The 26,581-nt window shown below is 46.5% G+C and overlaps 1 protein-coding gene across 1 annotated transcript; it reads right to left on the bottom strand.

Moving 5' to 3' along the window:
* Positions 1 to 21,888: 21,888 nt before the first annotated feature.
* On the bottom strand, positions 21,889 to 25,810 carry LOC130367241 (olfactory receptor 476-like). Its single transcript, XM_056569646.1, has 4 exons — positions 25,607 to 25,810; positions 25,458 to 25,520; positions 24,308 to 24,400; positions 21,889 to 22,833 (listed from the first exon to the last, which is right to left on the bottom strand). The coding sequence occupies exons 1-4, from the start codon at positions 25,808 to 25,810 to the stop codon at positions 21,889 to 21,891; spliced, it is 1,305 nt and encodes a 434-aa protein (XP_056425621.1).
* Positions 25,811 to 26,581: the final 771 nt, after the last annotated feature.

The following is a 26,581-nucleotide window of genomic DNA, read 5'->3' on the forward strand; positions in this document are numbered from 1 at the left end:
GAGTCGAAAAAAAGATGTAAAAGTGGTCCTGCCCTCTCGTCATCTTCGGGGGATGAGGGGCTAAAAAGAAGGGGAAAAATAAATAAAGGGTGAGGCCATCTAATTCAATCACTCTGTATGGCGGCACTCACCCCATTGACGCTGGCATCTACTAATTGTGCCAGTATAAAGTCAGATACGGCTAGATTTGCAGCCTTTGATTTTCTCGGCCGTGTTGAAGCCGACATTTTCTTTTTACAGGAGACCAGGTTGTCAGATCTTGCCTCTCTGGTAAAAGCCAGAAGAGAGTGGAGGCGTGGGCCCTCCCACTGGTCTCTTGCGGCTTAGCCGTATAGTGGGGTGGCGGTCCTTTTTACCGCTCCTGTTGAATGCCGACGGGTTATTGAATTAGAAATGGGGAGGTGCCTGATCTTAGATGTCTTCATGAAGGGACAGGAGCTCCGACTCATTAACATCTACGCCCCGCAAACTAAGCAGGGCCGTAAAGATCTCTTTATGAGGATTAAGCCCTTTCTTTTTACGAGTTGGCAGGTGATCTTTGGAGGGGACTTCAATAATATCACGAGGTCCCAAGACAGGAGAGGCTCCAATTGTCCGCTGACTTGCGATAGCGTGGCACTGATTAGCATAGCTAGAGAAGCTCGCTTAGAGGATGCCCACATCCGGAGCCCCTCGGGCCACCCGAGTTTCACCTATCATCAAGGTAGTTGCAGGTCTAGAATAGATAGGTTTTATTTGAAGGAGGAAGCCGTCTCTTCCGCAGTGTCCGTGGTTGAGGTGAAGTTCTCCGATCACTGTATGATTTTGTTTTCCCTGAATGTTTCAGGGACCCCCCGGATGGGAAAAGGTTATTGGAAGCTGAATTCGTCCCTCCTGGAGGAAGCGGTGCTAAGACAGTCCTTTGAGGATTTTTTACAGAGTCAGGTACCTTTACTGGATCTTTGTAGTAATAAGCTGGAGTGGTGGGAGATATTCAAGAAGCGGCTTGCGGGGTTCTTCCGCCAGCTCTCGAGCCTCAGGTCCCTGAACAGGTACCACTTGTATCAGGGTCTGAGGAGGAAACTCGAGCTTCTCGTCTCGACTGGAGGTAGCCGAGAGGATATCTCCAGAGTGAAATCCTTGCTGATGGGGTGTCAGTACGATAGGCACGCATCTTTGGTTTTTGAGAGGGATTTCGGGAAGTACCGCAGAAACTGTAAGATGTCAGTGAGTAGTAAAGTCTTTTCAGGACTGATTGATAGTACGGGATCTCTTAATCGGTCCAGATCAGGGATCTTGGAGGTCGTCAGATCCTTCTACTCGCACCTCATGGGAAGGAAGGATCTAGATCGAGACAGGATGTCGGCTTTCCTGGCTGAAACCATTCCTGAGCCAGGGGTAGACACCTCTCAAAATGTTTTGGCAGAAGAAATCAGGGAAGAGGAAGTGAGACTGGCGATCAAGGGGCTCGCCCCTAAGAAGTTGCCAGGTCTGGATGGCTTAACATCCGAGTGGTACAGGACCTTTAAGGAGTCTTTAGCTCCCCTCTTGACTGAGGTATTCAATGAGTGTCTCCCCTCGGGCACTCTACCAAAGTCAATGAGGAGGTCAGCCCTGATTCTTCTTTCAAAGGGTAAAGATCCCAGCCGAATTGAGAATTGAAGGCCCATAGCTCTTCTCAATACGGACAGGAAGCTTCTGGCCAAGATACTGTTTAATCGGTTGGTGAAGTTTGCACCTCGGCTCCTTTCGGTGGCTCAGCACTGCTCTGTTCCAGGCCGAAGCACCTTAAGTGCTGTCCTTAGTGTCAGGGAGGCAGTGGAGCAGAGTAGTGCGGGTTTCTGGAAGGGGTACTTGCTGTCCTTGGATCAGGCCAAGGCGTTTGATCCGGTGAACCACGAGTACCTCTGGTCCGTCCTCCTGAGATATGGCTTACCGAGTACTTTTGTTAATTGGCTTAAGATCTTGTATGCAGGGGCAGAGAGTTTCCCGCTGGTGAACGGTTGGTCTGGCCACTCTTTTGAGGTGGGGTCCGGAGTCCGTCAGGGTTGTCCTTTGAGCCCGCTTTTATACGTGTTCGCAATCGATCCCTTTGTCCGGAGGGTAGATTGTGGGCTGTTGGCGGGAGTCGGGATGAGTCTGGCGGAGCTGGATGTTGCCCAGAGAGTAGTGGCGTACGCTGACGATGTCACTATTTTCGTCTCCTCGAGAGAGAAGGTCGATGTGGTGATGTCGGAGGTGGACCGCTACTCAGAGGCATCCGGATCTAAGATCAACCGAGATAAGTGAGAGAGTCTCTGGCTGGGAGGGGGGATCCCACGTTTGATCTCCCGGACACCCTTCCAGGGCCCCAAGAATCAGCAAAAGTCTTAGGCATCACATTCGGCCAGGATGATTATCCCACCAAAAACTGGGATGGTAAGCTCCAGGATGCTGCTCAGAAGGTGGACCAGTGGAAGGGTTGGTCTAAGACCCTCAGGGAAAGGGTACACCTGATCAAATCGTACCTGCTCCCCTTGTTTATCTATCTGGCCAGCGTATGTATCTTGCCAGAGGCTTACTACACTAGGATCTACAGCCTGTTTTTCCAACTGTTATGGGGGAACAGGATGAACCTAGTCAAGAGGGAGGTTACGTACCACACGAGGAGACTAGGGGGTTTATCTATGGTAAACCCTGTGGTGTTCTGTACAAACACCTTCTTGAAAGCTAACATCGCAAACCTCTGGAAAGAGAGGGCTCCTCCGTGGGTAATCTCCTGCAGTGAATGGTTTCGGCCTTTCTTCCAGGAATGGGAGAGAACAGGGCGAGTGAAGGACCTCCGCACGCCCCATGGATATCTTCCAGCTTACACTACCCCGACTCTGAAGGCGATACGTCGGTGGGGTCTGGGATTGTGGGAGATCAGGACCCAGTCAAGGCAGTTCCTTGACAAATGGGTTCTGTTGACCCATTTCCAGAAGCCTCTGGCGCTCAGGGACTGCCCAGGTTGGGATCTGAGGGTGGGGTTGTACCTTTTAAACATGAAAAGGATCCCCCAGAAGTTTTGGGACTTGGCCTGGCGCTGCTTTCAGGGGAAGCTAAATGTAAGGGACAACCTGAAGTGCAGGAACTCTGATGACCGGGGATGTCCCCGAGAAGAGTGCGGGGACACGCTGGAAAGCATGGACCACTTCCTGCTTCATTATTCCTTTAATATAGGGGTTTACAACAGGGTGGGTGCTTCCATTGGCTGGAGTGAACTTGCCGGCCTAACCTATCCGGAGTGGGCTTATGGGGCATTCAGGAACCTGGGTGGCCGAGATCGGGGCACTTTATTCTCAGTTAGTTCAGTGGTTAGGTACTACACGTGGAATGCATGGTGTTTAGTGTCGAACCAACAGAAAATCCTCACTGAGGTGGAGGTCTGTAGGAACATCACTGGTGACCTCGGGAAGATCAGGTCTTTGGAGTATGGCAGTCTTGGTACCAGTAGGGCTTCTCTCCTGTGGAGAGGTTTTTCTTTTGATGTGCCCTAGGTACTAGACCTTTTTAGGTAGAGTACCTTTATTTTGGTTAGGGGCAGTGTTATAGGGATAGTGATAGGGTGAGAGCAGGGTCAGTTTTAATGGAGGAATAGAATTAGGGAAAATTGTAGGGGGGAGTTAGGGAAAGAGTTTAAAATTATTTTGATGTATCAAGTCTGCCATCCTTCTTCCTGATGGTGGGCTAATGCTGATATGGTATGAAGGGCTTACAGGTGACCAAACTCGGGCCTAAGGTGGCTTTTTGTTCAGTGTGTATATGTTAGTATGTATAAGTTTGTGTGTAAGCTGGTTGGGAGGAGTGCTAGGTGGGGAGGGTTTATTTGTGGGTGGTGGTGTTTTGCTTTTCTTTTGTGGACCTGACATGGGTCAGTTAGGGACAGGACTTTGTGTACAAACGGTATGAACTCTGACCCATGTGCAGGAGGGGTGGTGTGGGAGAGGGTACAGTTTTAGTGTAGGGATTTTGGTAGGGTTTTCTATTGTTTTTGTAGGTTTTCTATAGTGTATATATATTTATTTTTAGTTAAATACTATATTATTATGTTCATGTGATTTCGTATGTATATTGTTTATATATTGTTTTTTTTTTATATTACGGCATTACAGTAGTTATGGCAGTCGGACCAGTTATTATGTTACGTGGTTTATTTGAGTTTATTATGTTGTTACGTTGTTTATTTGAGTTTATTTGCTCTAGTTTTTTTTTTATTTTATTTTTTTGTAGCAAGGTAGTGCTAAATTTTATGTTTATGTTTATATTTTGCTAAGCCAAGTTGTGCTTTTTTTTTTTTTTTTTTTCTTGTTGTGTTTCCCGAATATGGATGTTTTGAGTTGTAGCCAGGTAGTGCTAAATTTTATTTTCATATTTTGATGAGCCAAGTGCTATTTTTATGTTCATTTTTGGTATGCGTGTGAGTGTGTTGTTTGGTTCGGTTAGGTGGGTTGGCATATTTTAGGTTTTTGTAAAGCTGGGCTGGCCGGTTAGGCAGGGTTTTGTTTTTGTTCTTTGGTACCAGTGTATTTCTTATTTATGTTATAGCTGGTTAAGCTTGTTTTGTGTTTTTGTATAAGTTTTGTACTTTTATAATAAAAAAAGAGTGTCAGCAGGGAGCACTGTGGTCAGACTGGAAAGAACTTCTCAACCTCCTCTGGAGCATACAGCAGCTGATAAGTACTGGAATGATTAAGATCTGTATATTGAAGTAATTTACAAATCTGTTTAACTTTCTGGAGCCAGTTGATTTGAAAAAGAAAATTCCACCGGAGTACCCTTTTAAGTGTGACAGTTTTTTTTTGTTTTACATTAAATGTGAAAAAGTAACATAAAGAATTTGGTGTCACTTTTGGGCCCTTTCTGGGATGCAAGTTCTGTTTTTATGACCCTAAATGGGAATCAGTATCCCAGCTTGTAAAAACCCATTGATTCTTTACAATGCTGTTGCTTCCCCCAAAAAGGCAGGATTTTAGGACTTCAAATTCAAAAAGCATAAAAAAAATCCTCTAGTGCAGTATGTTTTTTTCAACCAGTTAGTTACCACCAGGCAACAATCTGCCAGACCCATAGCCCCATACATGTAGGTCTAAGTAAAACTTAACATATTTTATTAAATAAACTTTGGTTTAAATACAGCTCAGAAGTCCATAGATATATTCCTAGGTGACCTAACAGTGTCATACATGGCTTTTATAGCTCTTAGACATTTTTATACACATGTTCTTGGGATATTGGTTAAGTACAGGTTTGGTCAAAAACAAAACTTTTTGTAAGAGTTCAGCAATTCGGAAGAACCGAACTAATTTCTTCTGCTGATGTCTTGGTGCAGATACCACAGGAGTTGATTTCGGGCCCTTAAAGGGGTACTCCGCCCCTAGACATCTTATCCCCTATTCAAAGGATAGGGGATAAGATGTCATATCGCCGGGGTCCCGCCGCTGGGGACCCCGGGGATCACCGCTGCAGCACCCCGCTATCATAACTGCGCAGAGTGAGATCGCTCTGCAAGTAATGACGGGCAATACAGGGGCCGGAGCATCGTTACGGGAGCATCGTTACGTCACGGCTCCGCCCCTCGTGATGTCACGACCCGCCCCCATCAATACAAGTCTATGGGAAGGGGGCGTGGCGGTCGTCACGCCCCATGCCATAGACTTGCATTAAGAAGATGAGCCGTGATGTCATGAGGGGCGGAGCCATAACATCACGCTGCTCCGGCCCCTGAATCGCCCATCATTATGCACAGAGCGAACTCGCTCTGCGCAGTAATGATGGCGGGGTGCCGCAGCGGCGATCCCCAGGGTCCCTAGCAGCGGGACTGCGGCGATCTAACATCTTATCCCCTATCCTTTGGATAGGGGATAAGATGCCAGGGGCGGAGTACCCCTTTAATGAGTCAGAACTGTGTCAGTGGTGTGATTAGAATGATTAATATTTTAGACTTTTTCAGTCATCTATAAAAAGTGTTTCCTATGTAATTTTTTTTTTCATTTTTATTCTGTATTGAAAAAATATACGTAAGGAAATAACATAATATACATAGAATCAAAGAGGTCCATGCTCCAAAAAAATAATAATGAAATAGCTTATAGGGGTACTCTAGACATCTTATCCCCTATCCAAAGGCTGCGGCACCCCAGACATCCGGTGGACGGAGCGAACTTCGGTCCATGTCGGATGATTGGCGATGCAGGGCTAAGGCTCGGGAAGTCCCAGTCACGCCCCCACAATGCAAGTCTATGGGAGGAAGCGCAATGGCCATCACGCCCCCTATCATAGACTAGCATTGAGGGGGCGTGGCTGTGATGTCCCAAGCGAGACAGTGACATCACGAGCCTCCAGCACTGCACCAGATGCTCTAAACGTACGCTGCATACAGCAGGGATATCGCGGGGGTCACCAGCGGCGGGACCCCCGTGGTCAATCATCTTAACACCTATACTTTGAGCAAACATTCTTTTATTGTATTGCCCTTGCCTAATGTCAGGGCCTGACTGGCCATTGGGCACACGGGTCGGCCAGGTTGTCCACCTGCCCTCTATAAGGTGGAGCCGTGGCTGACAATTTAATAGTAGTAGTGTAGTAGATAGCAATGGAGCCGTGGCTCTGGCCACTCACTAACACTCCCCCTTCCTACCCTGCAGGTCGCTTCGCTCTGGGCGGTCCCCCGGCCCCATGTGTGCTGAAAGAGTACTAAAGGGTCTAGGAGCACTTACTGTAGGTCTTGATCACACTGGGGACATTCTGTCAGCAGAAATCCACTTGCAGCAAAATCTCATTGTTTTCAATAGAATTCTGGTGCTCTGTGCACAGTACGGAATCGCCGCAGCAGAATGGACGTCTGCCCAAAGAATAAACATTGTTTAGTTTTTGGGCTTATTTCCACCAAACTGCAATCCCATGTATGAGATGGCGCACGTCCGCATGGTTTTACCGCCGATGACTGCTGTAAGTGGACATTCAGCTGTCTGAATGCCTGCAGTGTGGACGAGCCCTTAGGGGTCTGAAGGAGGACAGTACAGGGGTGAGATTCTGCCAAACAGAAGAAACAGTGTGGGGCAGGGTTATATTCAGTGGAAACAGTATCTGACATGGTTATAATGATTATTGTCTTTATACAGAGGATGAGGAACCAGGGATGTCCGGGCGTTAAACTCTACAGATGTTAGCTGGAAGAAGTCCTGGCGTCTGGACCAGATTAAGAAGAAAAGGAACAACAGAGAAGACGTCTCCTGTGAGTTACTATATCAATGAGTATTCTGCCTGACTGTCCTATCAGAGCTGTAGTCCCTTGTAATTTCTGCAGTGATGAAACTGTCCCCCAATCTGTGACTCTCCAGCTGTTATGAAGCTACAACTCCCATAATGCCTGAAGCTCTGCAGACATGATGGAAGTTGTAGCTTTGCAACAAATGGAGTGGCGCTTCAACTGTGGGGATTTTAGACTATGCAGCCCATTTTATTTTAGTGGGCGTCCGACTACCCCACCGAAAAAAAGGACTGCCTAGTCTAATATGCCCGGGTCTTATTTTGGTCCCAGTCCGACCCTGCCTAATATTATATAATCTGTGGACAGCTGGTCATGGTCATAACGACTTCTATCATTACTTCTTCATAGACATAGTCAGCCGGAAATTCACTGCCTAGTAGACGCCCCTATATGTTTGATTATGTGTTGGGATTTATTTTGTTTTCAAAATCGTTTTTTGTAAAAGCAAAAGGCATCGTAACTACAAATACACAAATGCATCAAGCACATATGGAGATAAACAATACAAAATACCAATTTAGAAACATGAACATTTCCAGTGTGAAGAAGACAAAACATCAGCAGAGACAAGTAGTTTTTATTTTTTTTCTCAAACTCTTTCTCTTTCTGTCATCCACTTATACCCCTTCCCTCCATCCACCCATACCCCTCCCCTCCATCCATCCATACCCATCCCCTCCATCCACCAATACCTCTCCCTTCCATCCACCAATAACCCTCCCTTCCATCCATCCATACCCCTCCCCTACATCTACCTCTACCCCTCTCCTCCATCCACCCATACCCCTCCTCTCCATCCATCCATACCCCTCCCCTCCATTCACCCAAACCCCTGCCCTCTATCCATCCATACCCCTCCCCTCCATCCACCCATACCCTTCCCTTCCACCCACCAATACCCCTCTCCTCCATTCATCCATACCCATCCCCTCCATCCACCCATATCCCTCTCCTCCATCCATCCATACCCATCCCCTCCATCCACCAATACCCCTCCCTTCCATCCACCCATACCCCTCCCCTCCATCCACCCCTACCCCTCCCTTCGATACGTACCCCTCTTCTCCATCCACCCATACTTCTCCCCTTCATCCACTTATAACCTTTCCCTCATTCACCCATACCCCTCCTCTCCATCCACACAGTACCCATTCCCTCCATTCACCCATACCCCTCCCCTCCATCCACCCATACTCCTTCCCTCCATCCACCCATACCCCTCCCCTCCATCCACCCATACTCCTTCCCTCCATCCACCCATACCCCTCTTCTCCATCCACACATACCCCTCCTCTCCATCCACCCATACTCCTTCCCTCCATCCACCCATACCCCTCCCCTCCATCCACCCATACCCCTCCCCTCCATCCACCCATACCCCTCCATCCACTCATACTCCTTCCCTCCATCCACCCATACCCTTCCTCTCCATCCACCCATACCCCTCCTCTCCATCCACCCATACCCCTCCTCTCCATCCACCCATACTCCTTCCCTCCATCCACCCATACCCCTCCCCTACATCCACCCATACTCCTTCCCTCCATCCACCCATACATCTCCTCTCCATCCACCCATACCCCTCCTCTCCATCCACCCATACCCCTCGCCTCCATCCACCCATGCTCCTTACCTCCATCCACCCATACCCCTCCCCTCCATCCACTCATACTCCTTCCCTCCATCCACCCATACCCTTCCTCTCCATCCACCCATACCCCTCCTCTCCATCCACCCATACCCCTCCCCTCCATCCACCCATACCCCTCCCCTCCATCCACCCATACCCCTCCCCTCCATCCACCCATACCCCTCCATCCACTCATACCCCTTCCCTCCATCCACCCATACCCTTCCTCTCCATCCACCCATACCCCTCCTCTCCATCCACCCATACTCATTCCCTCCATCCACCCATACCCCTCTCCTCCATCCAATCATACCCCTCCTCTTCATCCAGCCATTCCCCTCCCCTCTGTCCACCAATACCCCTCCCCTCCATCCACCAATACCCCTCCCCTCCATTTACCCATACTTCTCCCCTTCATTTATTAATAACCCTTCCCTCATTCACCCATACCCCTTCCCCTCATCCACCCATACCCTTCCTCTCCATCCACCCATAACCCTTCCCTTTATCCACTAATAACTTTTTCCTCATTCACCAATACCCCCCTCCATCCACCCATACCCCGCCCCTCCATCCACCAATACCACTCCCCTCTATCTACCAATACCCCGCCTCTCCATCCACCCTTACCCGTCCCTTCCATCTACCCATTTCCCTCCTCTCCATCCACCAATACCCCTCCTCTCCATCCACTCATATCCCTCCCCTCCATCCACCCATACCCCTCTCCTCCATCCACCCATACTCCTTCCCTCCATCCACCCATACCCCTCCCCTCCATCCACCCATACCCCTCCTCTCCATCCACCCATACCCCTCCTCTCCATCCACCCATACTCCTTCCCTCCATTCACCCATACCCCTCTCCTCCATCCACCCATACCCCTCTCCTCCATCCACCCATACCCCTCCTCTCCATCCACCCATTCCCCTCCACTCTCTCCACCAATACCCCTCCCCTCCATCCACCAATACCCCTCCCGTCCATTTACCCATACCTCTCCCCTTTATTTATTAATAACCCTTCCCTCATCCACCCATACCCGTCCCCTCCATCCACCCATACCCTTCCTCTCCATCCACCCATACCCCTCCCCTTCATCCACTAATAACTTTTTCCTCATTCACCAATACCCCCCTCCATCCACCCATACCCCTCCCCTCCATCCACCAATGCCCCTCCCCTCTATCTACCAATACCCCTCCTCTCCATCCACCCTTACCCATCCCCTCCATCTACCCATTCACCTCCTCTCCATCCACCAATACCCCTCCTCTCCATCCATTCATATCCCTTCCCTCCATCCACCCATACCCCACTCCTCCTTCCACCCATACTTCTCCCCTTCATCCACTAATAATGCTTCCCTCATTCAACCATACCCCTCCCCTTCATCCACACATACCCTTCCCCTCCATCCACCTATACCCCTTCATCCACCCATACCCCTCCATCCACCCATACCCCTCCTCTCCATCTGCCCATACCCCTCCCCTCCATCTACCCATACTTCTCTTCTTCATCCACTAATAACCCTTCCCTCATTCACCCATACCCCTCCCCTTCATCCATCCATACTCCTCCCCTTCATCCACCCATACCCCTCCCCTTCATCCACCGATACCCCTCCCTTTCATCCACTCATACCCCTTTATTCATCCATACCCCTCCCCAGGCCCGTCGCTACCGGCCCGGCAAACCAAGCAATTGCTTGGGGCCCCGAGCTGGCTGCGGGGCCCTGAGCAGAGCCGGTGCTTGCCCGTCCTGTAGCGACGGGGCACTTCGGGGGGCCCACACATTTCAATGAAATTACCTTTTTGTATAAAGCGTGAGGTGAAAAATTCAAACCGGCACCGGACAGGTCAGGGACTGATTGGAGTAGAGACGTCACATGCCCCGCACAGGCACGCACGTCTACGCCAATCACCTGACCTGTCCCTGATTACGTCCCCACGCGAACCTCCAGCATCCTCCGTGCAGTGACAGGAGCAGCAGCGGACTCACGCCGCTGCAATGATCCCCGGCAGGGTAAGAAAACTGGCGCGGGGGGCGGGGGGGGGGGGAGGATTGCATGGTGGTTAGGGGACTGCAATGGTGATGAGAGGTGTGTGTGGGGGTGGTATGGGGGGCCATGAGAGATGCAGGGGGGGGTATGGGGGGTAATGAGAGATGCAGGGGGGGTATGGGGGTCATGAGAGATTCAGGGGGGTATGGGGGGTCATGAGAGATGCAGGGGGGTATGGGGGTCATGAGAGATGCAGGGGGGGTATGGGGGTCATGAGAGATGCCGGGGGGGCTATGGGGGTCATGAGAGATGCAGGGGGGGGTATGGGGGTCATGAGAGATGCAGGGGGGTATGGGGGTCATGAGAGATGCAGGGGGGTATGGGGGTCATGAGAGATGCAGGGGGGTGTTATGGGGGTCATGAGAGATGCAGGGGGGTGTTATGGGGTTCATGAGAGATGCAGGTAGGGGTGTTATGGGGTCATGAAAGATGCATGGGGTGTTATGGGGTCATGAGAGATACAGGGGGGGGTGTTATGGGGGTGATGAGAGGTGCAGGGGGGTGTTATGGGGGAGATGAGAGGTGCAGGGGGGTGTTATGGGGGTGATGAGATATGCAGGGGGGGTGTTATGGGGGTGATGAGAGGTGCCCCCCTCCTGCACCTCTCCTCATCACCCCCCATAACCCCCCCTGGTTATAATAGTGATGAGGAGAGGTGGGGGGGAGTTATAGTAATGATGAGGAGAGGTTTGGCGGGGGGTTATGGGGGTGATGAGGACACAGAGGATAAGAGGGGGTGTATATGTATATATGATGTGTATGCATGTGTGGCAGTATTGTATTCAGTGGATACAGTGTGTGGCAGTATTATATTCAGGGTACAGTGCGTGGCAGTATTATATTCAGGGTACAGTGTGGGGCAGTATTATATTTAGTGGGTACAGTGTATAGCAGTATTTTGTTCAGGGTACAGTGTATGGCAGTGTTATATTCAGGGTACAGTGTGGGCAGTATTTTATTTAGGGTACAATGTGGGGCAGTATTTTATTTAGGGTACAGTGTGGGGCAGTATTATATTCAGGGTACAGTGTATAGCAGGATTATAGAAGACAAAGAGGCAGTGCAGCTCAATCTACCATCTACTCCGAGGTTAACTGGTAGGTCTAAAAAACCCCAAAAGACCCAGTAATCAACAAAAAGAAATATAATAAGAGAGAATTATATAACCAGTCCTCAAGAAGTAGTGAAAATAAGTAGTGAAAAAAGGGGAAAGAATAAAAAAGGGGAAAATTAGTGGTTACGAATAAAAAATGTACAATGATATGTGAAATAAAAATAAAAATAAAGACAACAGTAAAAAATAAAAAAAATAAAAAAATAAAAAATAAAAAAAATGAAAAAGAGAAAGGGGAGAAGAAAATGATAAATAAATGAGGAAAAATAAAAAATAAATAAAAGTGCACAGTATCGAAGAAAAAAGAATGAAATCAAAGTGATAAATAGAAAAAAATGTGAATATTAATAATTTGTTAAAAAACAAAAAAATAATGAATAAGCCTGCAGAAAATGATAATACTTAAACAATTATATGCATTTATTAAAAATAAAACTGATTGATGCCTGGGCAGGGCCCTTGCTCAGGCATGCGATAAAAATATACCAATAAAATAATAAAAAAATGCCAACTATCTCAAATTATAAAAATAGTCCTTTGTAGCCGAAAAAATGATGTGAATAGCAACAATATTAAATGAAAAATCCAGTGATCGGAGAGACTGTGTGCTCCAATGATACTCCTATATAAAATACAGTCACCTTGAGCTGTGATAAATGTTTCAATGTTTCATTGTAATTGCTCGCTGTTATCTACTTGTGTCCCACAACAAATGTTTGTAGAAATAACAATATTGATAGCAAGATACAGTTGCTTATGTGAGATCAGGCACAGTACCTTATGCTTATGTTCACCGTGATGATCGGCGGCTGTATATCTCCAAAGTTGCAGTCTCCGGGGACTGTGGGAGCCCAGTGCCTGCACGGACCGGATCGATCACTGCCCTGGTATGGGTAAAGAGGTACTTATCGTGCCGTGGTTGGGACGATGTGATGATCCCGATTACGATAATGTAAGCCGCTGGGTAATAGATCGTAGCCAGGTGGGAGTATTGTGCTTCGCACAGCTTAGTGGCCGGTCTATGGAGAAAACGGCAGCCGCTGCCCGGCGTCCTCGTGGCGTGTGAATGGCGCATTAATTCACAGTGGTCCACTAGTCCGGGTCCTACAGCGCTGTCCAGGTAGTATCGGCTGATACAGGTGTCAAGCCAAATTTGAGATAGGGATGGCAAATGGATGTAAGACAAGGCTAAACGCGTTTCACGACTTAATGTCGCATTCCTCAGTAGCCTGATTAGGTTAAGCATAACCTAATCAGGCTACTGAGGAATGCGACATTAAGTCGTGAAACGCGTTTAGCCTTGTCTTACATCCATTTGCCATCCCTATCTCAAATTTGGCTTGACACCTGTATCAGCCGATACTACCTGGACAGCGCTGTAGGACCCGGACTAGTGGACCACTGTGAATTAACGCGCCATTCACACGCCACGAGGACGCCGGGCAGCGGCTGCCGTTTTCTCCATAGACCGGCCACTAAGCTGTGCGAAGCACGATACTCCCACCTGGCTACGATCTATTACCCAGCGGCTTACATTATCGTAATCGGGATCATCACATCGTCCCAACCACGGCACGATAAGTACCTCTTTACCCATACCAGGGCAGTGATCGATCCGGTCCGTGCAGGCACTGGGCTCCCACAGTCCCCGGAGACTGCAACTTTGGAGATATACAGCCGCCGATCATCACGGTGAACATAAGCATAAGGTACTGTGCCTGATCTCACATAAGCAACTGTATCTTGCTATCAATATTGTTATTTCTACAAACATTTGTTGTGGGACACAAGTAGATAACAGCGAGCAATTACAATGAAACATTGAAACATTTATCACAGCTCAAGGTGACTGTATTTTATATAGGAGTATCATTGGAGCACACAGTCTCTCCGATCACCGGATTTTTCATTTAATATTGTTGCTATTCACATCATTTTTTCGGCTACAAAGGACTATTTTTGTAATTTGAGATAGTTGGCATTTTTTTATTATTTTATTGGTATATTTTTATCGCATGCCTGAGCAAGGGCCCTGCCCAGGCATCAATCAGTTTTATTTTTAATAAATGCATATGATTGTTTAAGTATTATCATTTTCTGCAGGCTTAATCATTATTTTTTTGTTTTTTAACAAATTATTAATATTCACATTTTTTTCTATTTATCACTTTGATTTCATTCTTTTTTCTTCGATACTGTGCACTTTTATTTATTTTTTATTTTTCCTCATTTATTTATCATTTTCTTCTCCCCTTTCTCTTTTTCATTTTTTTTATTTTTTATTTTTTTATTTTTTTTATTTTTTACTGTTGTCTTTATTTTTATTTTTATTTCACATATCATTGTACATTTTTTATTCGTAACCACTAATTTTCCCCTTTTTTATTCTTTCCCCTTTTTTCACTACTTATTTTCACTACTTCTTGAGGACTGGTTATATAATTCTCTCTTATTATATTTCTTTTTATAGCAGGATTATGTCCAGGGTATAGTGTGTGGCAGGATTATATTCAGGGTACAGTGTATAGCAGGATTATGTCCAGGGTACAGTGTATAGCAGTATTATATTCAGGGTACAGTGTGTGGCAGGATTATATTCAGGGTACAGTGTATAGCAGGATTATATTTAGGGTACAGTGTATAGCAGTATTATATTCAGGGTGCAGTGTGTGGCAGGATTATATTTAGTGGGTACAGTGTATAGCAGTATTATATTCAGGGTGCAGTGTGGAGCAGTATTATATTCAGGGTACAGTGTGTGGCAGGATTATATTCAGGGTACAGTGTATGGCAGTATTATATTCAGGGTACAGTGTGGGGCAGTATTATATTTAGGGTACACTTTCTGGCAAGGTTATAATAATTACTGTCTTCATGCAGAGGATCTGCTGACAGTGAGGAGCCAATGATGTCTGGATATCAGACTTTGCAGAGAAGATGGAGCTGGAGGAAGACCTGGTCTCTGGACCCAATGAAGAAGATAACAGAGAAGATATCACTCAAGTCAGAAGAAGTCACTCAGGTCACTGATATCATTGTGACTGTCCCATCAGAGCTGTAGTCACTTGTAAGTTCTGCAGTGATGATGGGTAAAACTGTGTCCAATCTGTGTCTCTCCAGCTGTTACAAAACTACAACTCCCATTGCCATAGGCTCTTCAGACATGATGGAAGTTTTAGCTTTCCAACAGCTGGAGAACCACTTCAACCTAGGTGATCGGTGGGGGTCTCAGCAGTCAAACCCCCACCAATAAATATGGCCCTGGGGGGGGGGGTCTGGACAGGGCTTATGGGTAGGAAACACTGCTGCACCTAATGTGGGGGAACTCTGCTGCACCTAATGTGGGGGGAACACTGCTGCACCTAATGTGCGTTTTATCGACGTTCGCTCACGTTGCGCTCCCAGAATTCAAGGGCTGGCGTTACTATGTCCTGACGCCGGCCCTAGAGCGTGACGTGCGTGAACATCAAAGGGGGGGGGAGGGCCTCCATGTCCATTTTGCTTGGGGCCCCCAAATTCCTTCAAACGGCCCTGCCCCTCCCCTGCATCCACCTATACTTCTTCCCTTTATCCACTAATAACTTTTTCATCATTCACCCATACCCCTTCATCTACCCATACCCCTCCATCCACCCATACCCCTCCACTCCATCCATCCATACTCCTCCCCTCCATCCACCCATACCCCTCCTCTGCATCCACCCATATTTCTCCCCTTCACACTAATACTCCTTCCCTTCGTCCATCCATACCTGTTCCCCTTCATCCAACCTTACCCCTCCCCTTCATCCACTGATACCCCTCCCCTCTGTCCACCCACACCCCCCTCCATCCACCCATACCCCTCCCCTTCATCCACTAATAACCCTTCCCTCATTCACCCATACCCCCCTCCATCCACCCATACCTCTCCCCTCCATCTACCCATACCCTTCCCCTCCATCCACCTATACCCATTCATCCACCCATACCCCTCCATCCACCCATACCCCTCCTCTCCATCCACCCATACCCCTCCCCTTCATCCATCCATACTCCTCCCCTTCATCCACCCATACCTCTCCCCTTCATCCATCCATACCCCTTCATCCACCCTTACCCCTCCCCTCCCATACCCCTCCCCTTCATCCACTTAAAACCCTTCCCTCATTCACCAATACCCCTCCCCTTCATCCCCCCATACCCCCCCTTCATCCACCCATACCCCTCCCTTTCATCCACTCGTACCCCTTTATTCACCCATACACCCCTGCATCCATCCATCCACCCTTCCCTTTATCCACTAATAACTTTTTCCTCATTCACCCATACCCCTTCATCTACACATACCCCTCCATCCACCCATACCCTTCCTCTGCATCCACCCATATTTCTCCCCTTTGTCCACCCATACCTGTTCCCCTTCATCCAACCTTACCCCTCCCCTTCATCCACCCATACCCCCCTCCATCCACCCATACCCCTCCCCTCCATCCACCCATACCCCTCCTCTCCATCCACCCATATCCTTCCCCTACATCCACTCATACCCCTCCCCTCCATTCACCCATACCCCTCTCCTCCATCTACCCATACCCCTCCCCTTCATTCACTAATAATGCTTCCCTCATTTAACCATACCCCTCCTCTTCATCCACCAATACCCCTCCATCCACCCATGCCCCTCCTCTCCATCCGCCGATACCCCTCCCCTCCATCTACCCATACTTCTCTTCTTCATCCACCAATAACCCTTCCCTTATTCATCCATACCCCTTCCCTTCATCCATCCTTTCTCCTCCCCTTCATCCACCCATACCCCTCCCCTTCATCCATCCATACCCCTTCATCCACCCTTACCCCTCCCCTCCCATATCCCTCCCCTTCATCCACTAAAAACTCTTCCTTCATTCACCAATACCCTTCCCCTACATCCACCCATACCCCTCCCTTTCATCCACTCATAACCCTTTATTCACCCATATCCCTCCCCTTCATCCACCAATGCCCCTCCTCTCCATCCATATATACTCCTCCCCTCCATCCACCCATACCCCTCCTCTGAATAAACCCATATTTCTCCCCTTCCCACTAATACTCCTTCCCTTCATCCACCCATACCTGTTCCCCTTCATCCAACCTTTCCCCTCCCCTTCATCCACTGATACCCCTCCCCTTCATCCACTGATACCCCTCCCCTCTATCCACCCATATCCACCCCTCCATCCACACCTCCCCTCCATCCACCCATACCCCTCCCCTCCATCCACTAATAACCCTTCCCTCATTCATCCATTCTCCTCCCCTTCATCCACCCATACCCCTCCCATTCATCCACCCATACCACTTCCCTACATCCACCCATACTCCTTCCCTTCATCCACCCATACCTCTTCTCTTCATCCACCCATACCCCTCCCATTCATCCACCTATACCGCTCCCATTCATCCATCCATACCCCTCTCCTTCATCCACCCATACCCCTTCTCTTCATCCAACCATACCCCTCCCCTAAAATATAAACTTTAAATATAAACCACCAGCCTGCAAGTAGTCCCTCCTCTGTTTTTCCATCTGCTCCAGCTGTAATTTAGCCCCTCAGTGTGATTGACAGCCCATGTCACTGCTTTTCTCTCTGAGTAGATGGAGCACAGCTGTTACGATTCGGCTAGCTGGATGTGGATCCTCTGTGTCAGCGAGGGATTGGCATGGACCGTGTCGGTGGACCGGTTCTAGGGTTGCTACTGGTTTTCACCAGAGCCCGCCGCAAAGCGGGATGGTCTTGCTGCAGCGGTAGCAACCAGGTCGTATCCACCGGCAACGGCTCAACCTCGCTGACTGCTGAGAAGGCGTGGGACAGAAGGACTAGGCAGAGGCAAGGTCAGATGTAGCAGAAGGTCGGGGCAGGCGGCAAGGTTCGTAGTCAATGAGGATAGCAGGAGATCTGGAACATAGGCTTTGGACAACACTAAACGCTTTCTCTGGCACAAAGCAACAAGATCCGGCAAGGAAGTGCAGGGGAAGTGAGGTAATATACACAGGGAGCAGGTGGAAGCTAATTAGACTGATTGGGCCAGGCACCAATCACTGGTGCACTGGCCCTTTAAATCTTAGAGAGCTGGCGCGCGCGCCCTAGAGAGCGGAGTCGCGCGCGCCAGAACATGACAGCCGGGGACCGGGACTGGTAAGTGGCTTGGGATGCGATTCGCAAGCGGGCGCGTCCCGCAATGCGAATCGCATCCCCATCACGAATGTCAGTGCAGCGCTCTCGGTCAGCGGGTCTGACCGGGGCGCTGCAGAGAGGAGAACGCCGCGAGCACTCTGGGGAGGAGCAGGGACCCAGAGCGCTCGGCGTAACAACAGCAATGACTCGGGCCATACCCTGGTTGTAAATCACGCTGAGGGGGCATGCTTGCAGCTGGAGCAGAGGGGACAGACAGAGGATGGACTACTTGTGGGCTGGCGGGGAACACCTTCTAAAGTTATTATCTTTACCATCGCTGTCGGCAGGAATGTCTCCCAGGCATGGTAAGGAAGACAATTAAACCATATATAATGCGATACTGCGCTAATTGTCCAAGCCTTGTGACGTAATGTCACTAATTTCAGAATCGCTGCACAGCAGGGACCGGAGCTCCACAATACTGACAGCAGCGCATGAGTCAGGAAAGCAAGATAACATTGTTTCTTTTTATTAACCCCTCTCTGGAACTTAAATGTTCAGAATGCTGGAATGCAGACTCAGAGATCACGGGGGTCCCAGCGGCCGGACCCCTGCGATCAGACATCTTATGTCCTATCCTTTGGATGGGGAATAATATGCCTAGGGGTGGATTACCCTTTTAAGAAACTGGATTTATTATAGTAGTTAGTAGGTATAATTAAACTACAGTTATTAGTTTCCATGTATTTATATTACAGTATGTATATTTGTATTCAGGGCTTCATACTCGTGCTTGTGGCTGCCACCTTTTCATAACTACCTGTGAGAACTACAATAACCTTAGCAAAGCGGTCAGAGGTGTGCCATTAATGGCTTCCTGAGGGCACGCCTTTAGTGAGCAAAAATCAACCTGGTAGGATGAATGACAAGGATAATGATTATCATAAATTAATACCTCACACACTAGCCGCCTGACATTCCCTATGCTGGGCTATAACTCGTGAAACAGAATTGCAGTTATTAATTAGTCACCACGTAAGTGGATACGTAGTACCGAGCAGCTGTGCTAATCACGACCACGCTGAAATAAAACGAACCGTCACTGAACCAAACCCACTTCTGTACATATGAACCAACTTACCTTTGTTAACATGGCAAGGGGGGAACTGTAAAATGCTTGCCCGGCATGAGCATAGTGCTATTCCTGCTATTTCCTGCCATGAAGAGGCAAAAATATCTTATTAAACCAATGATATAACCTGACAACATGACAGACCTTTGAAGATGACAACCTTATGACGTAAGTTCACCTGTAGATTAATCGAGACTCCATGTAACAGCTTACCTGAGGCTGAGACCTTAAGAAACACAGTCAGTCATACCCTTAGCTGTGAGACCTGAAGAAGTGTCAATAATACCTAGGTAGTGAATCCCCCTGCAGACTTGGCCGGTACTACGAATATATGTGTACCTGGTATCGAGACGTTAAGCTATGAAGCAACATGTCAGTAAGAATAAAATGTGCGGTGCATCCTCCTGCAAATGTAGCAGGCATAACGAGTAAACAACCACCTATGTGTCGTAATGTTATTGCTCTGAAGACATGTCAGCAACAAAAACCTGTGTGGTGCCCCCCCCTGCAGACATGGCAGTCATGATGGGTAAACAACCACCTATGTGTCGTAATGTTAATGCTCTGAAGACGTGTCAGTAACAATAACCTGTGTGGTGCCTCCGCCATGCAGACATGGCAGGCATAACGGGTAGACAATCACAGATCAGTACATTTCCCATTCATATCAATGGGACCGCTCCTGGCTGTAAAATGCTTCTATTCATAGAGCTTGCTGTAAACGTATCTCTAAATGTAGTTGAGAACAGCTCAAGCAAGTTGGTTTGATAAATGATAATAAAATGAACCTGGATATTTTTGTTAAACATAAGATAACCGCATACTGTGCCTTCGACAATGTCACTGACCATACCCACCTCATCCCTCCACAGTAAATTTGGCCCTCAAAACACCTGACAATTTGACAGTAGACTGGCACAGGCTACACAGTCCCTTGGGTTATCTGACTGGTTAGAAGAGTGATATCTGCTGTTGGTCAGACATCTTAGCAGTGGGCACCTGATGGACATGTTAGCTTTGGTCATCACTGATAGGACATCGACATTGACACTAATTATCACTTTCCTTCTTAGAACTGATGAAAGTGTCCATTGGAGTCAGTGACAGTGACCACAGAGAGGTAAGAAAATTGCTTATTGGTCAATATTACTCTCCTGCACGGCAATCCCACCCCCTTTCTGAAGCCTGCACCTTGTGCTGTGGCCCCCAACATATTTATGGTCATATCAGTACACTTCTGAGACTGGGCACCACGAAGACCTTGGCTAAACCTTAGTATGGAAAGAATTAATGTTTTATCTTGCCTGTGCATAAGGAGGATGGTGATAGGCAAATGATCCCAGTGATGGCGCTTCTCCAGAGTTAAAAGATTTATTCCAAGATAAATAGCATAAAATAAGTAAGATTGCACATCCAAAGCATTTTGGGTCAGAACTGGACCTTTTCTCAAGTGCGTGCCTGTGAGAACTGGTAGGGAGGTAAGTGGTGGCACAAGCGGAGCAAACCCACAACAGCAACACAATCACATATGTTTATTTATTTACTTATTTATTTTTTGTTACTAATCCGTAAAATGAGTTGACACCCTAAATGGCCATCTATCTTCATTTGCCTCTCCTCCCAGGCCTTTGGGGCAATTATTTCAGGATATTGTATAAGTCAGGATATTGTAAGGAGCACACAGACTAACAGAAATTATATCTAAACATACACACACACAATAAGTCACAGTCCACAAGCCGAGTCAGTACCAAGGGATCACAGAAGTGCCAAGTCGCAGAAACAGGAGAAGGGTCAGAGTACGGAGCCAATAGGATAGTTACAAAAATACAGGATAATAAACACACTAGCTAGGAGTTGAAGCTCTTTCGCAGGCAGGGTGTGGGAACAGACTGCCAGCTTATATAGGAGCCAAAACAGGTGCTCCAATCAAGGTCAGCTGACCAGTCCAGACAGTCGGGCGTAACCCAGCAACAAAAAGTAAACAAAAGAAATTGTCAGGACCGTTTAACCCTATGGGTTCTGAGAGATACAACCTAAATGAGTAAATAGGGATAAATTGGATAACCCTAATAGAAGAGTGTGCCCATCAACACATCTCACTCGATGCAGTCGTGTTGATTTTATATATGACTCTACTGTGAACATGAAGCATATTGGTTTCCATCCCTTACTGGTAAGGTCAGTAAGCAGGTCTAGAGAACACCAGGGCATACAGATAATTCACAAAAATCTTGAAGGTGTTGATGTTCACCAATGTACAGTGGTCCCACAAGTTACAATTGGTTCTGGGATGACAATTGTATGTTGTATTTTGTATCTCAACACAATAACTCTATGAAAAGCCAGTAAATGTCATTCAAAGATAAGGAAAACATTAGGATTAAAGAAAACTAATATGGATAAAGCAAGCATAATTTCATATGGTGAAAATATTGTAACCTGAGTTGTAACTTGATGCATCACTGTACAAGGTTCTGGAACAACAGTCCCCACAAGTTGTGGTCTACAATCTGATGTGTATCTGTGTAGTTTATCGGAGACGATTTACCACATAACTCGTTTCCTGTACGGCTTTTTTAATATCTTCATTCCTCAGACTGTATATAATGGGATTGAGCAAAGGAGTAAACACAGTATATAGCAGGGAGAGGATTTTACTCATGGTCAGTGTTCGGCCTTTTGTTGGGACAATATAAACACTGAATATAGTCCCATAGAATATGGAGACCACAATGAGGTGGGAGCTACAGGTGGAGAAGGCTTTCTGTCTACCAGTATTGGATGGGATTCTTAGGATTACTAAAACTATATAAGCATAAGACAGTACAATGATGGTGGTTGGGATGAAGACAAGTGGAATGCCTGTAAAATAAAGCTCCAAGTGAATTATAAATGTTTCAGAACAGGAAAGTTCTAGTAAGGGAACAAGGTCACAGAATATATGGTCAATGACATTGGGACCACAGAAGTTTAGCTTTGCTATTGTTATGGTGTAAATAGAAGTAACAGAAAATCCAATGAACCAAGAGATGATGGTCAGTATAACACAATGTCCACTTGTCATGATAGAGGAGTAACGGAGAGGATTACAGATGGCCACATATCTGTCATAAGACATCACAGCGAGGAGAAGACATTCAGATGCTTCTGAGGTGCTTAAGAGATAAAACTGAGTCATACAACCAATAAAAGTCATGGTCGCCCCATTATTCAGTAGGATGTGGAGAAGGTTGGGGACAATATCTGAGCTCACCAAGATGTCACTGATGGACAGATGTGAGATGAAGAAGTACATTGGGGTGTGGAGGTTCTTGCTGGTGGACACCAGGGTGATGATCAGGAGATTCCCACATATTATCAGACAATAAACCACAAGGAACAGACAGAACAGGAAAAGTCTTAAACCTCGACTGACCTGAAATCCTAAGAGAAGGAACTCTGTGACCTCCGTCCTGTTGTTCTCCTGTATGTAGATCTAGACAGTAGGTATAATGTGTGTTATAAATCCAGAAGAGATAACTCTGATCATAAGACATATGACTAAGTTTAGATGCATTTCTCAATTTATACCTCCGAGGCACAGATACATCCAGAAACTGTCAAAATGACATGCCAATATATCCATGCCTGGAAAGGCACGGGCTCAACTCATTGAAATTGCCCGAGCATAGTCAGCTAGTGACTACATTTGGGTCATTTTCCATATGTATACCAATTGGGCCATTGCTCGGGCCATTTAAATGAATAGGGTATTGCCTGTCAGGGCACAGATACATTAGTATCAGCACTTGTAATACAGTTTTCTTACAGCAGGTTGAGCGATGAAAATATATTGATTACCTGTGTTAATTTATGGGTGGTTTAATGCTTGGAATTTTCATGGGGAAAAAAACATGGAAGATGCATTGTGGTTTTTATGAATAAACATGGTGGCCAGATGTTAGCTAAGAGATTAGCTGGAATTAATCCTTTTTTTTTTTTTTTTACACTCTGGTGTTTGGAGTCTTGTGAGTGTCATGAGAGTACGAAGTCCCTGTCTATACTGAGGTGGTGGGCTAGTTGGGTGATTTTTATTTTGTCCGGAATCGCTCTTGATTTTTAATATTTTTTCTACCTGTTATATTTATTACTAGCAGAGAATTTCAAATGTAAAAAAATTGCCAGCTTTTTCAAATTATCTTGCAACATTTTTGAGTTTTCCACAAATAATTGCTGTGGGAATCGACCAACATTTATCACTAACATTATTACTAATTATCAAAAAAAGAGACTAGGAATTACTTAGATAGGCTGAAGCATCACAATCTTGCCAGAATAGTGAACATATTAATGTATGTATACTGTTCAGCGATAAGTCATATCACTAAGCAAGAAAGGTGAAGGGGATAACATGGATTATCTGGTGACAATGGCGCCCCTCTGGGGCGGGAGATATTAGGAGCAAGTGAAGTTCTTTAAGTTGATGTTGGAAAAATGGGGAAATGTAAAGAATCTGAGCGATTGTGACAAGGGGAGATATTGTAATAGATAGACGGCTGGGTCAGAGCTCCAAAAAAACGTCCGGTCTTGTGGGGTGTTCCTCACCGCTGCTGAAGTCTTGGTGCAGACACACAGGATTCCTTCTGTAGACTTGTTGGGTCTGGTCCTCAATGGGTCAGAGCTGTGTCAGTGGTGTGAGGGGCTACAAAATGTGTGGATTGTGGTTTTATAGTTATGTCTGATCTGTGCAGATGGATTATAATATTTCAGACATTTCCAGTCACCTATAAGAAGTCTTCTCATGTAATGTTATATAAATGTCACTTACATCAGATATTTCTTTATTCTTCATTTTCAGATGAATATCTCTTCTCTTTGCTCTCAGGTCTCTGGGGGGGGATGGAGGACAATGTTACACAGGAGCAGCGTCAGCTTCTATGACCACCAGACCCCTGAATGTGAAGCATTACCTGCTGATATTTATCTACAAGATGAAGACAAGGGACCAGGTAGAAGAACCCCCTGGAGATATCTCTTCTATCGTCTGATGAGTCTAGAGGGTTCTGATCAATGAAGAAATATAAAAATAAATCATTAGCAGATTCTAACAATCGGAATTATTTATTTATAAAAATATACAAAACATTACAATATACTGCATATAACTTCCTTATAGAGATAAAAAAAAGTTTATTTTTTATTCTGCATAACTGAGGAGGTCCTGTGCCAAAGAACGTCTTCTATTATATACTGTATAGAAACTTCAGCAGTTGGCACTCACCATGGCCAGGTCTCAAAGGGGTTCTCCACCATAAGGTGATTTTAGTACGTACCTGGCAGGCAGTAATGGACATGCTTAGGAAGGATCTGCACTTGTCTTGGGGCTCAATGGCTATGTTGTGAGATTAGCATTACACTTTGGCTAGCTTTTTGTGAACTGGTATTTCCTTTTTTGAGTTTTTCTTATTTGCCTACAAATCCCATAATTCCATTTCCCTCCCTCCGACACATCAGCCACCCCACCCATTGAAACATAAATGAGCTGCATCCATTCAAAAGACCTGGGGTTTTCAATCAGGGTTCCTACAGTTGCATTAGTTGCAGATTGATCTTTCTCCCACCAAGTGATCGCTCCACCCATTGAAGCAGACAGGTTCCCTGTCATCAGCTGACTAGTGAGGTCAGGTCTCGGCAGCATTGCAAGCTGGGAAAAATCTGAGACAATGGTCATTTTGTATGCTGTTAAAAATAAATATTGGGGGAAAATCACAGAAGAATTGTGAGAAAACCTTCACACACAGGCACAGACACTATATTATGAACTACACTAACTTTACAGCCCCTGTAGCATAGTCAAATAAAAAAAAATCCAGGAATACCCCTTTAATTACTACTCCCCTCCCTACAATCTGGTTGGCCTCCCTCCTTCTCTCATCCATTTGCTATCCTGTACTTGATGTTGCCTCTGCCTGATGCTTGTGTACTGCGCTGACCCTCCTGTGCTTGACACAGATGACTAACTCTGAACTTGTGCTGGCTGCCTTGACTTTTCTACTTGTACTTGACACTAAATATGGGCAACAATAATTGTGCCTGGAGCAGACTTGCCATGCCTCTCACACTGGGACCACTCCAGGAAAACAACCTCATTCCCTCTAGCAGCAGAAGTTCATCTTCCACAGCCTGGAGTGGGATAAAGGGTATAAACCTCTAGATTCCTGGGATTGACCCAAAGCTAAACTGATTGGTAGCACAGATGTTTCACAAACCCTTTGGTGTTGTTTGAGTATGTGTTTATTCTTGGTTACTGGTTTGGGTTCTGGATTACTGACTTTACATTTTATTTTAGCTTCACTGGAAGAGCGTAGTGTGCAGCCAATAATGTTGGTGGCCGCTATAACTCTATGTTCCCCAGTAACAGGATTACAGAGCTGTGTACATGATATCCAGTAATAGGAATGTTTATCACACATTGTGGTTGGGCTCCCTGTCACTTTACTCTCCAATCCTGTCCTTTCTTAGTTCTTTTTTAAAATGATAGAATATTCTACAAGAATGTTCATGCAAATCTTTTTATTACAAAATAGAGTCGACCTGAAAATCTCAAAATGTTGGTATTTCTATGAATCTTGTACATTTTGAGTTTGGCCTTGTTGAAAACTCTCAACATGGCGGCTGCAGTTTGCATACATTGACGAAAAAATAAGAATTATGATGGATAGATCATGGTTAGATAAGTTTAGTGTCAGTCAGTCAGTGTGTTCTCAGGGAGGAAAAGAAGAAGTGGAACATTATTAGGGACATTTAAAAAAAAAAAGAGAGAGAGACAAGAAGCTCTCTCATGACGTGTAGGGTCCAACTGTACATGCTGCTGTACCAGCATTCAATTTGTCCCCCACTGTCTGCAGACTGCTGAGGTCACGGGCCACTGGGCCGCACACATGTGGCGGCACTTCCAGATGGGCCGGACACGTCATTAGCTGTTGTCTCAAGCCGAACAGGAGTCTGGAAAAGGCTCGAGACAACAGACAACCAGAGACTTGGAGAAATGGTAAACCTGGGAGGATCATGGAATTACAAAAAAAGGGGTCGATCCACCCCACACATGTAGGGCAAGTAAACCACTTGACATCAGGGCACAATAGTGAAAAGTTAATATAACCCCTTTAACTGGTCAACGGCATAGGACATGTATACACGTCCTTGTGCCGTTAACGGGGTATGGCGCGGGCTCGGCTGGCCCT

This window comes from Hyla sarda, chromosome 4 (genome assembly GCF_029499605.1).
Source record: "Hyla sarda isolate aHylSar1 chromosome 4, aHylSar1.hap1, whole genome shotgun sequence".
Classification (NCBI taxonomy): domain Eukaryota; kingdom Metazoa; phylum Chordata; class Amphibia; order Anura; family Hylidae; genus Hyla; species Hyla sarda.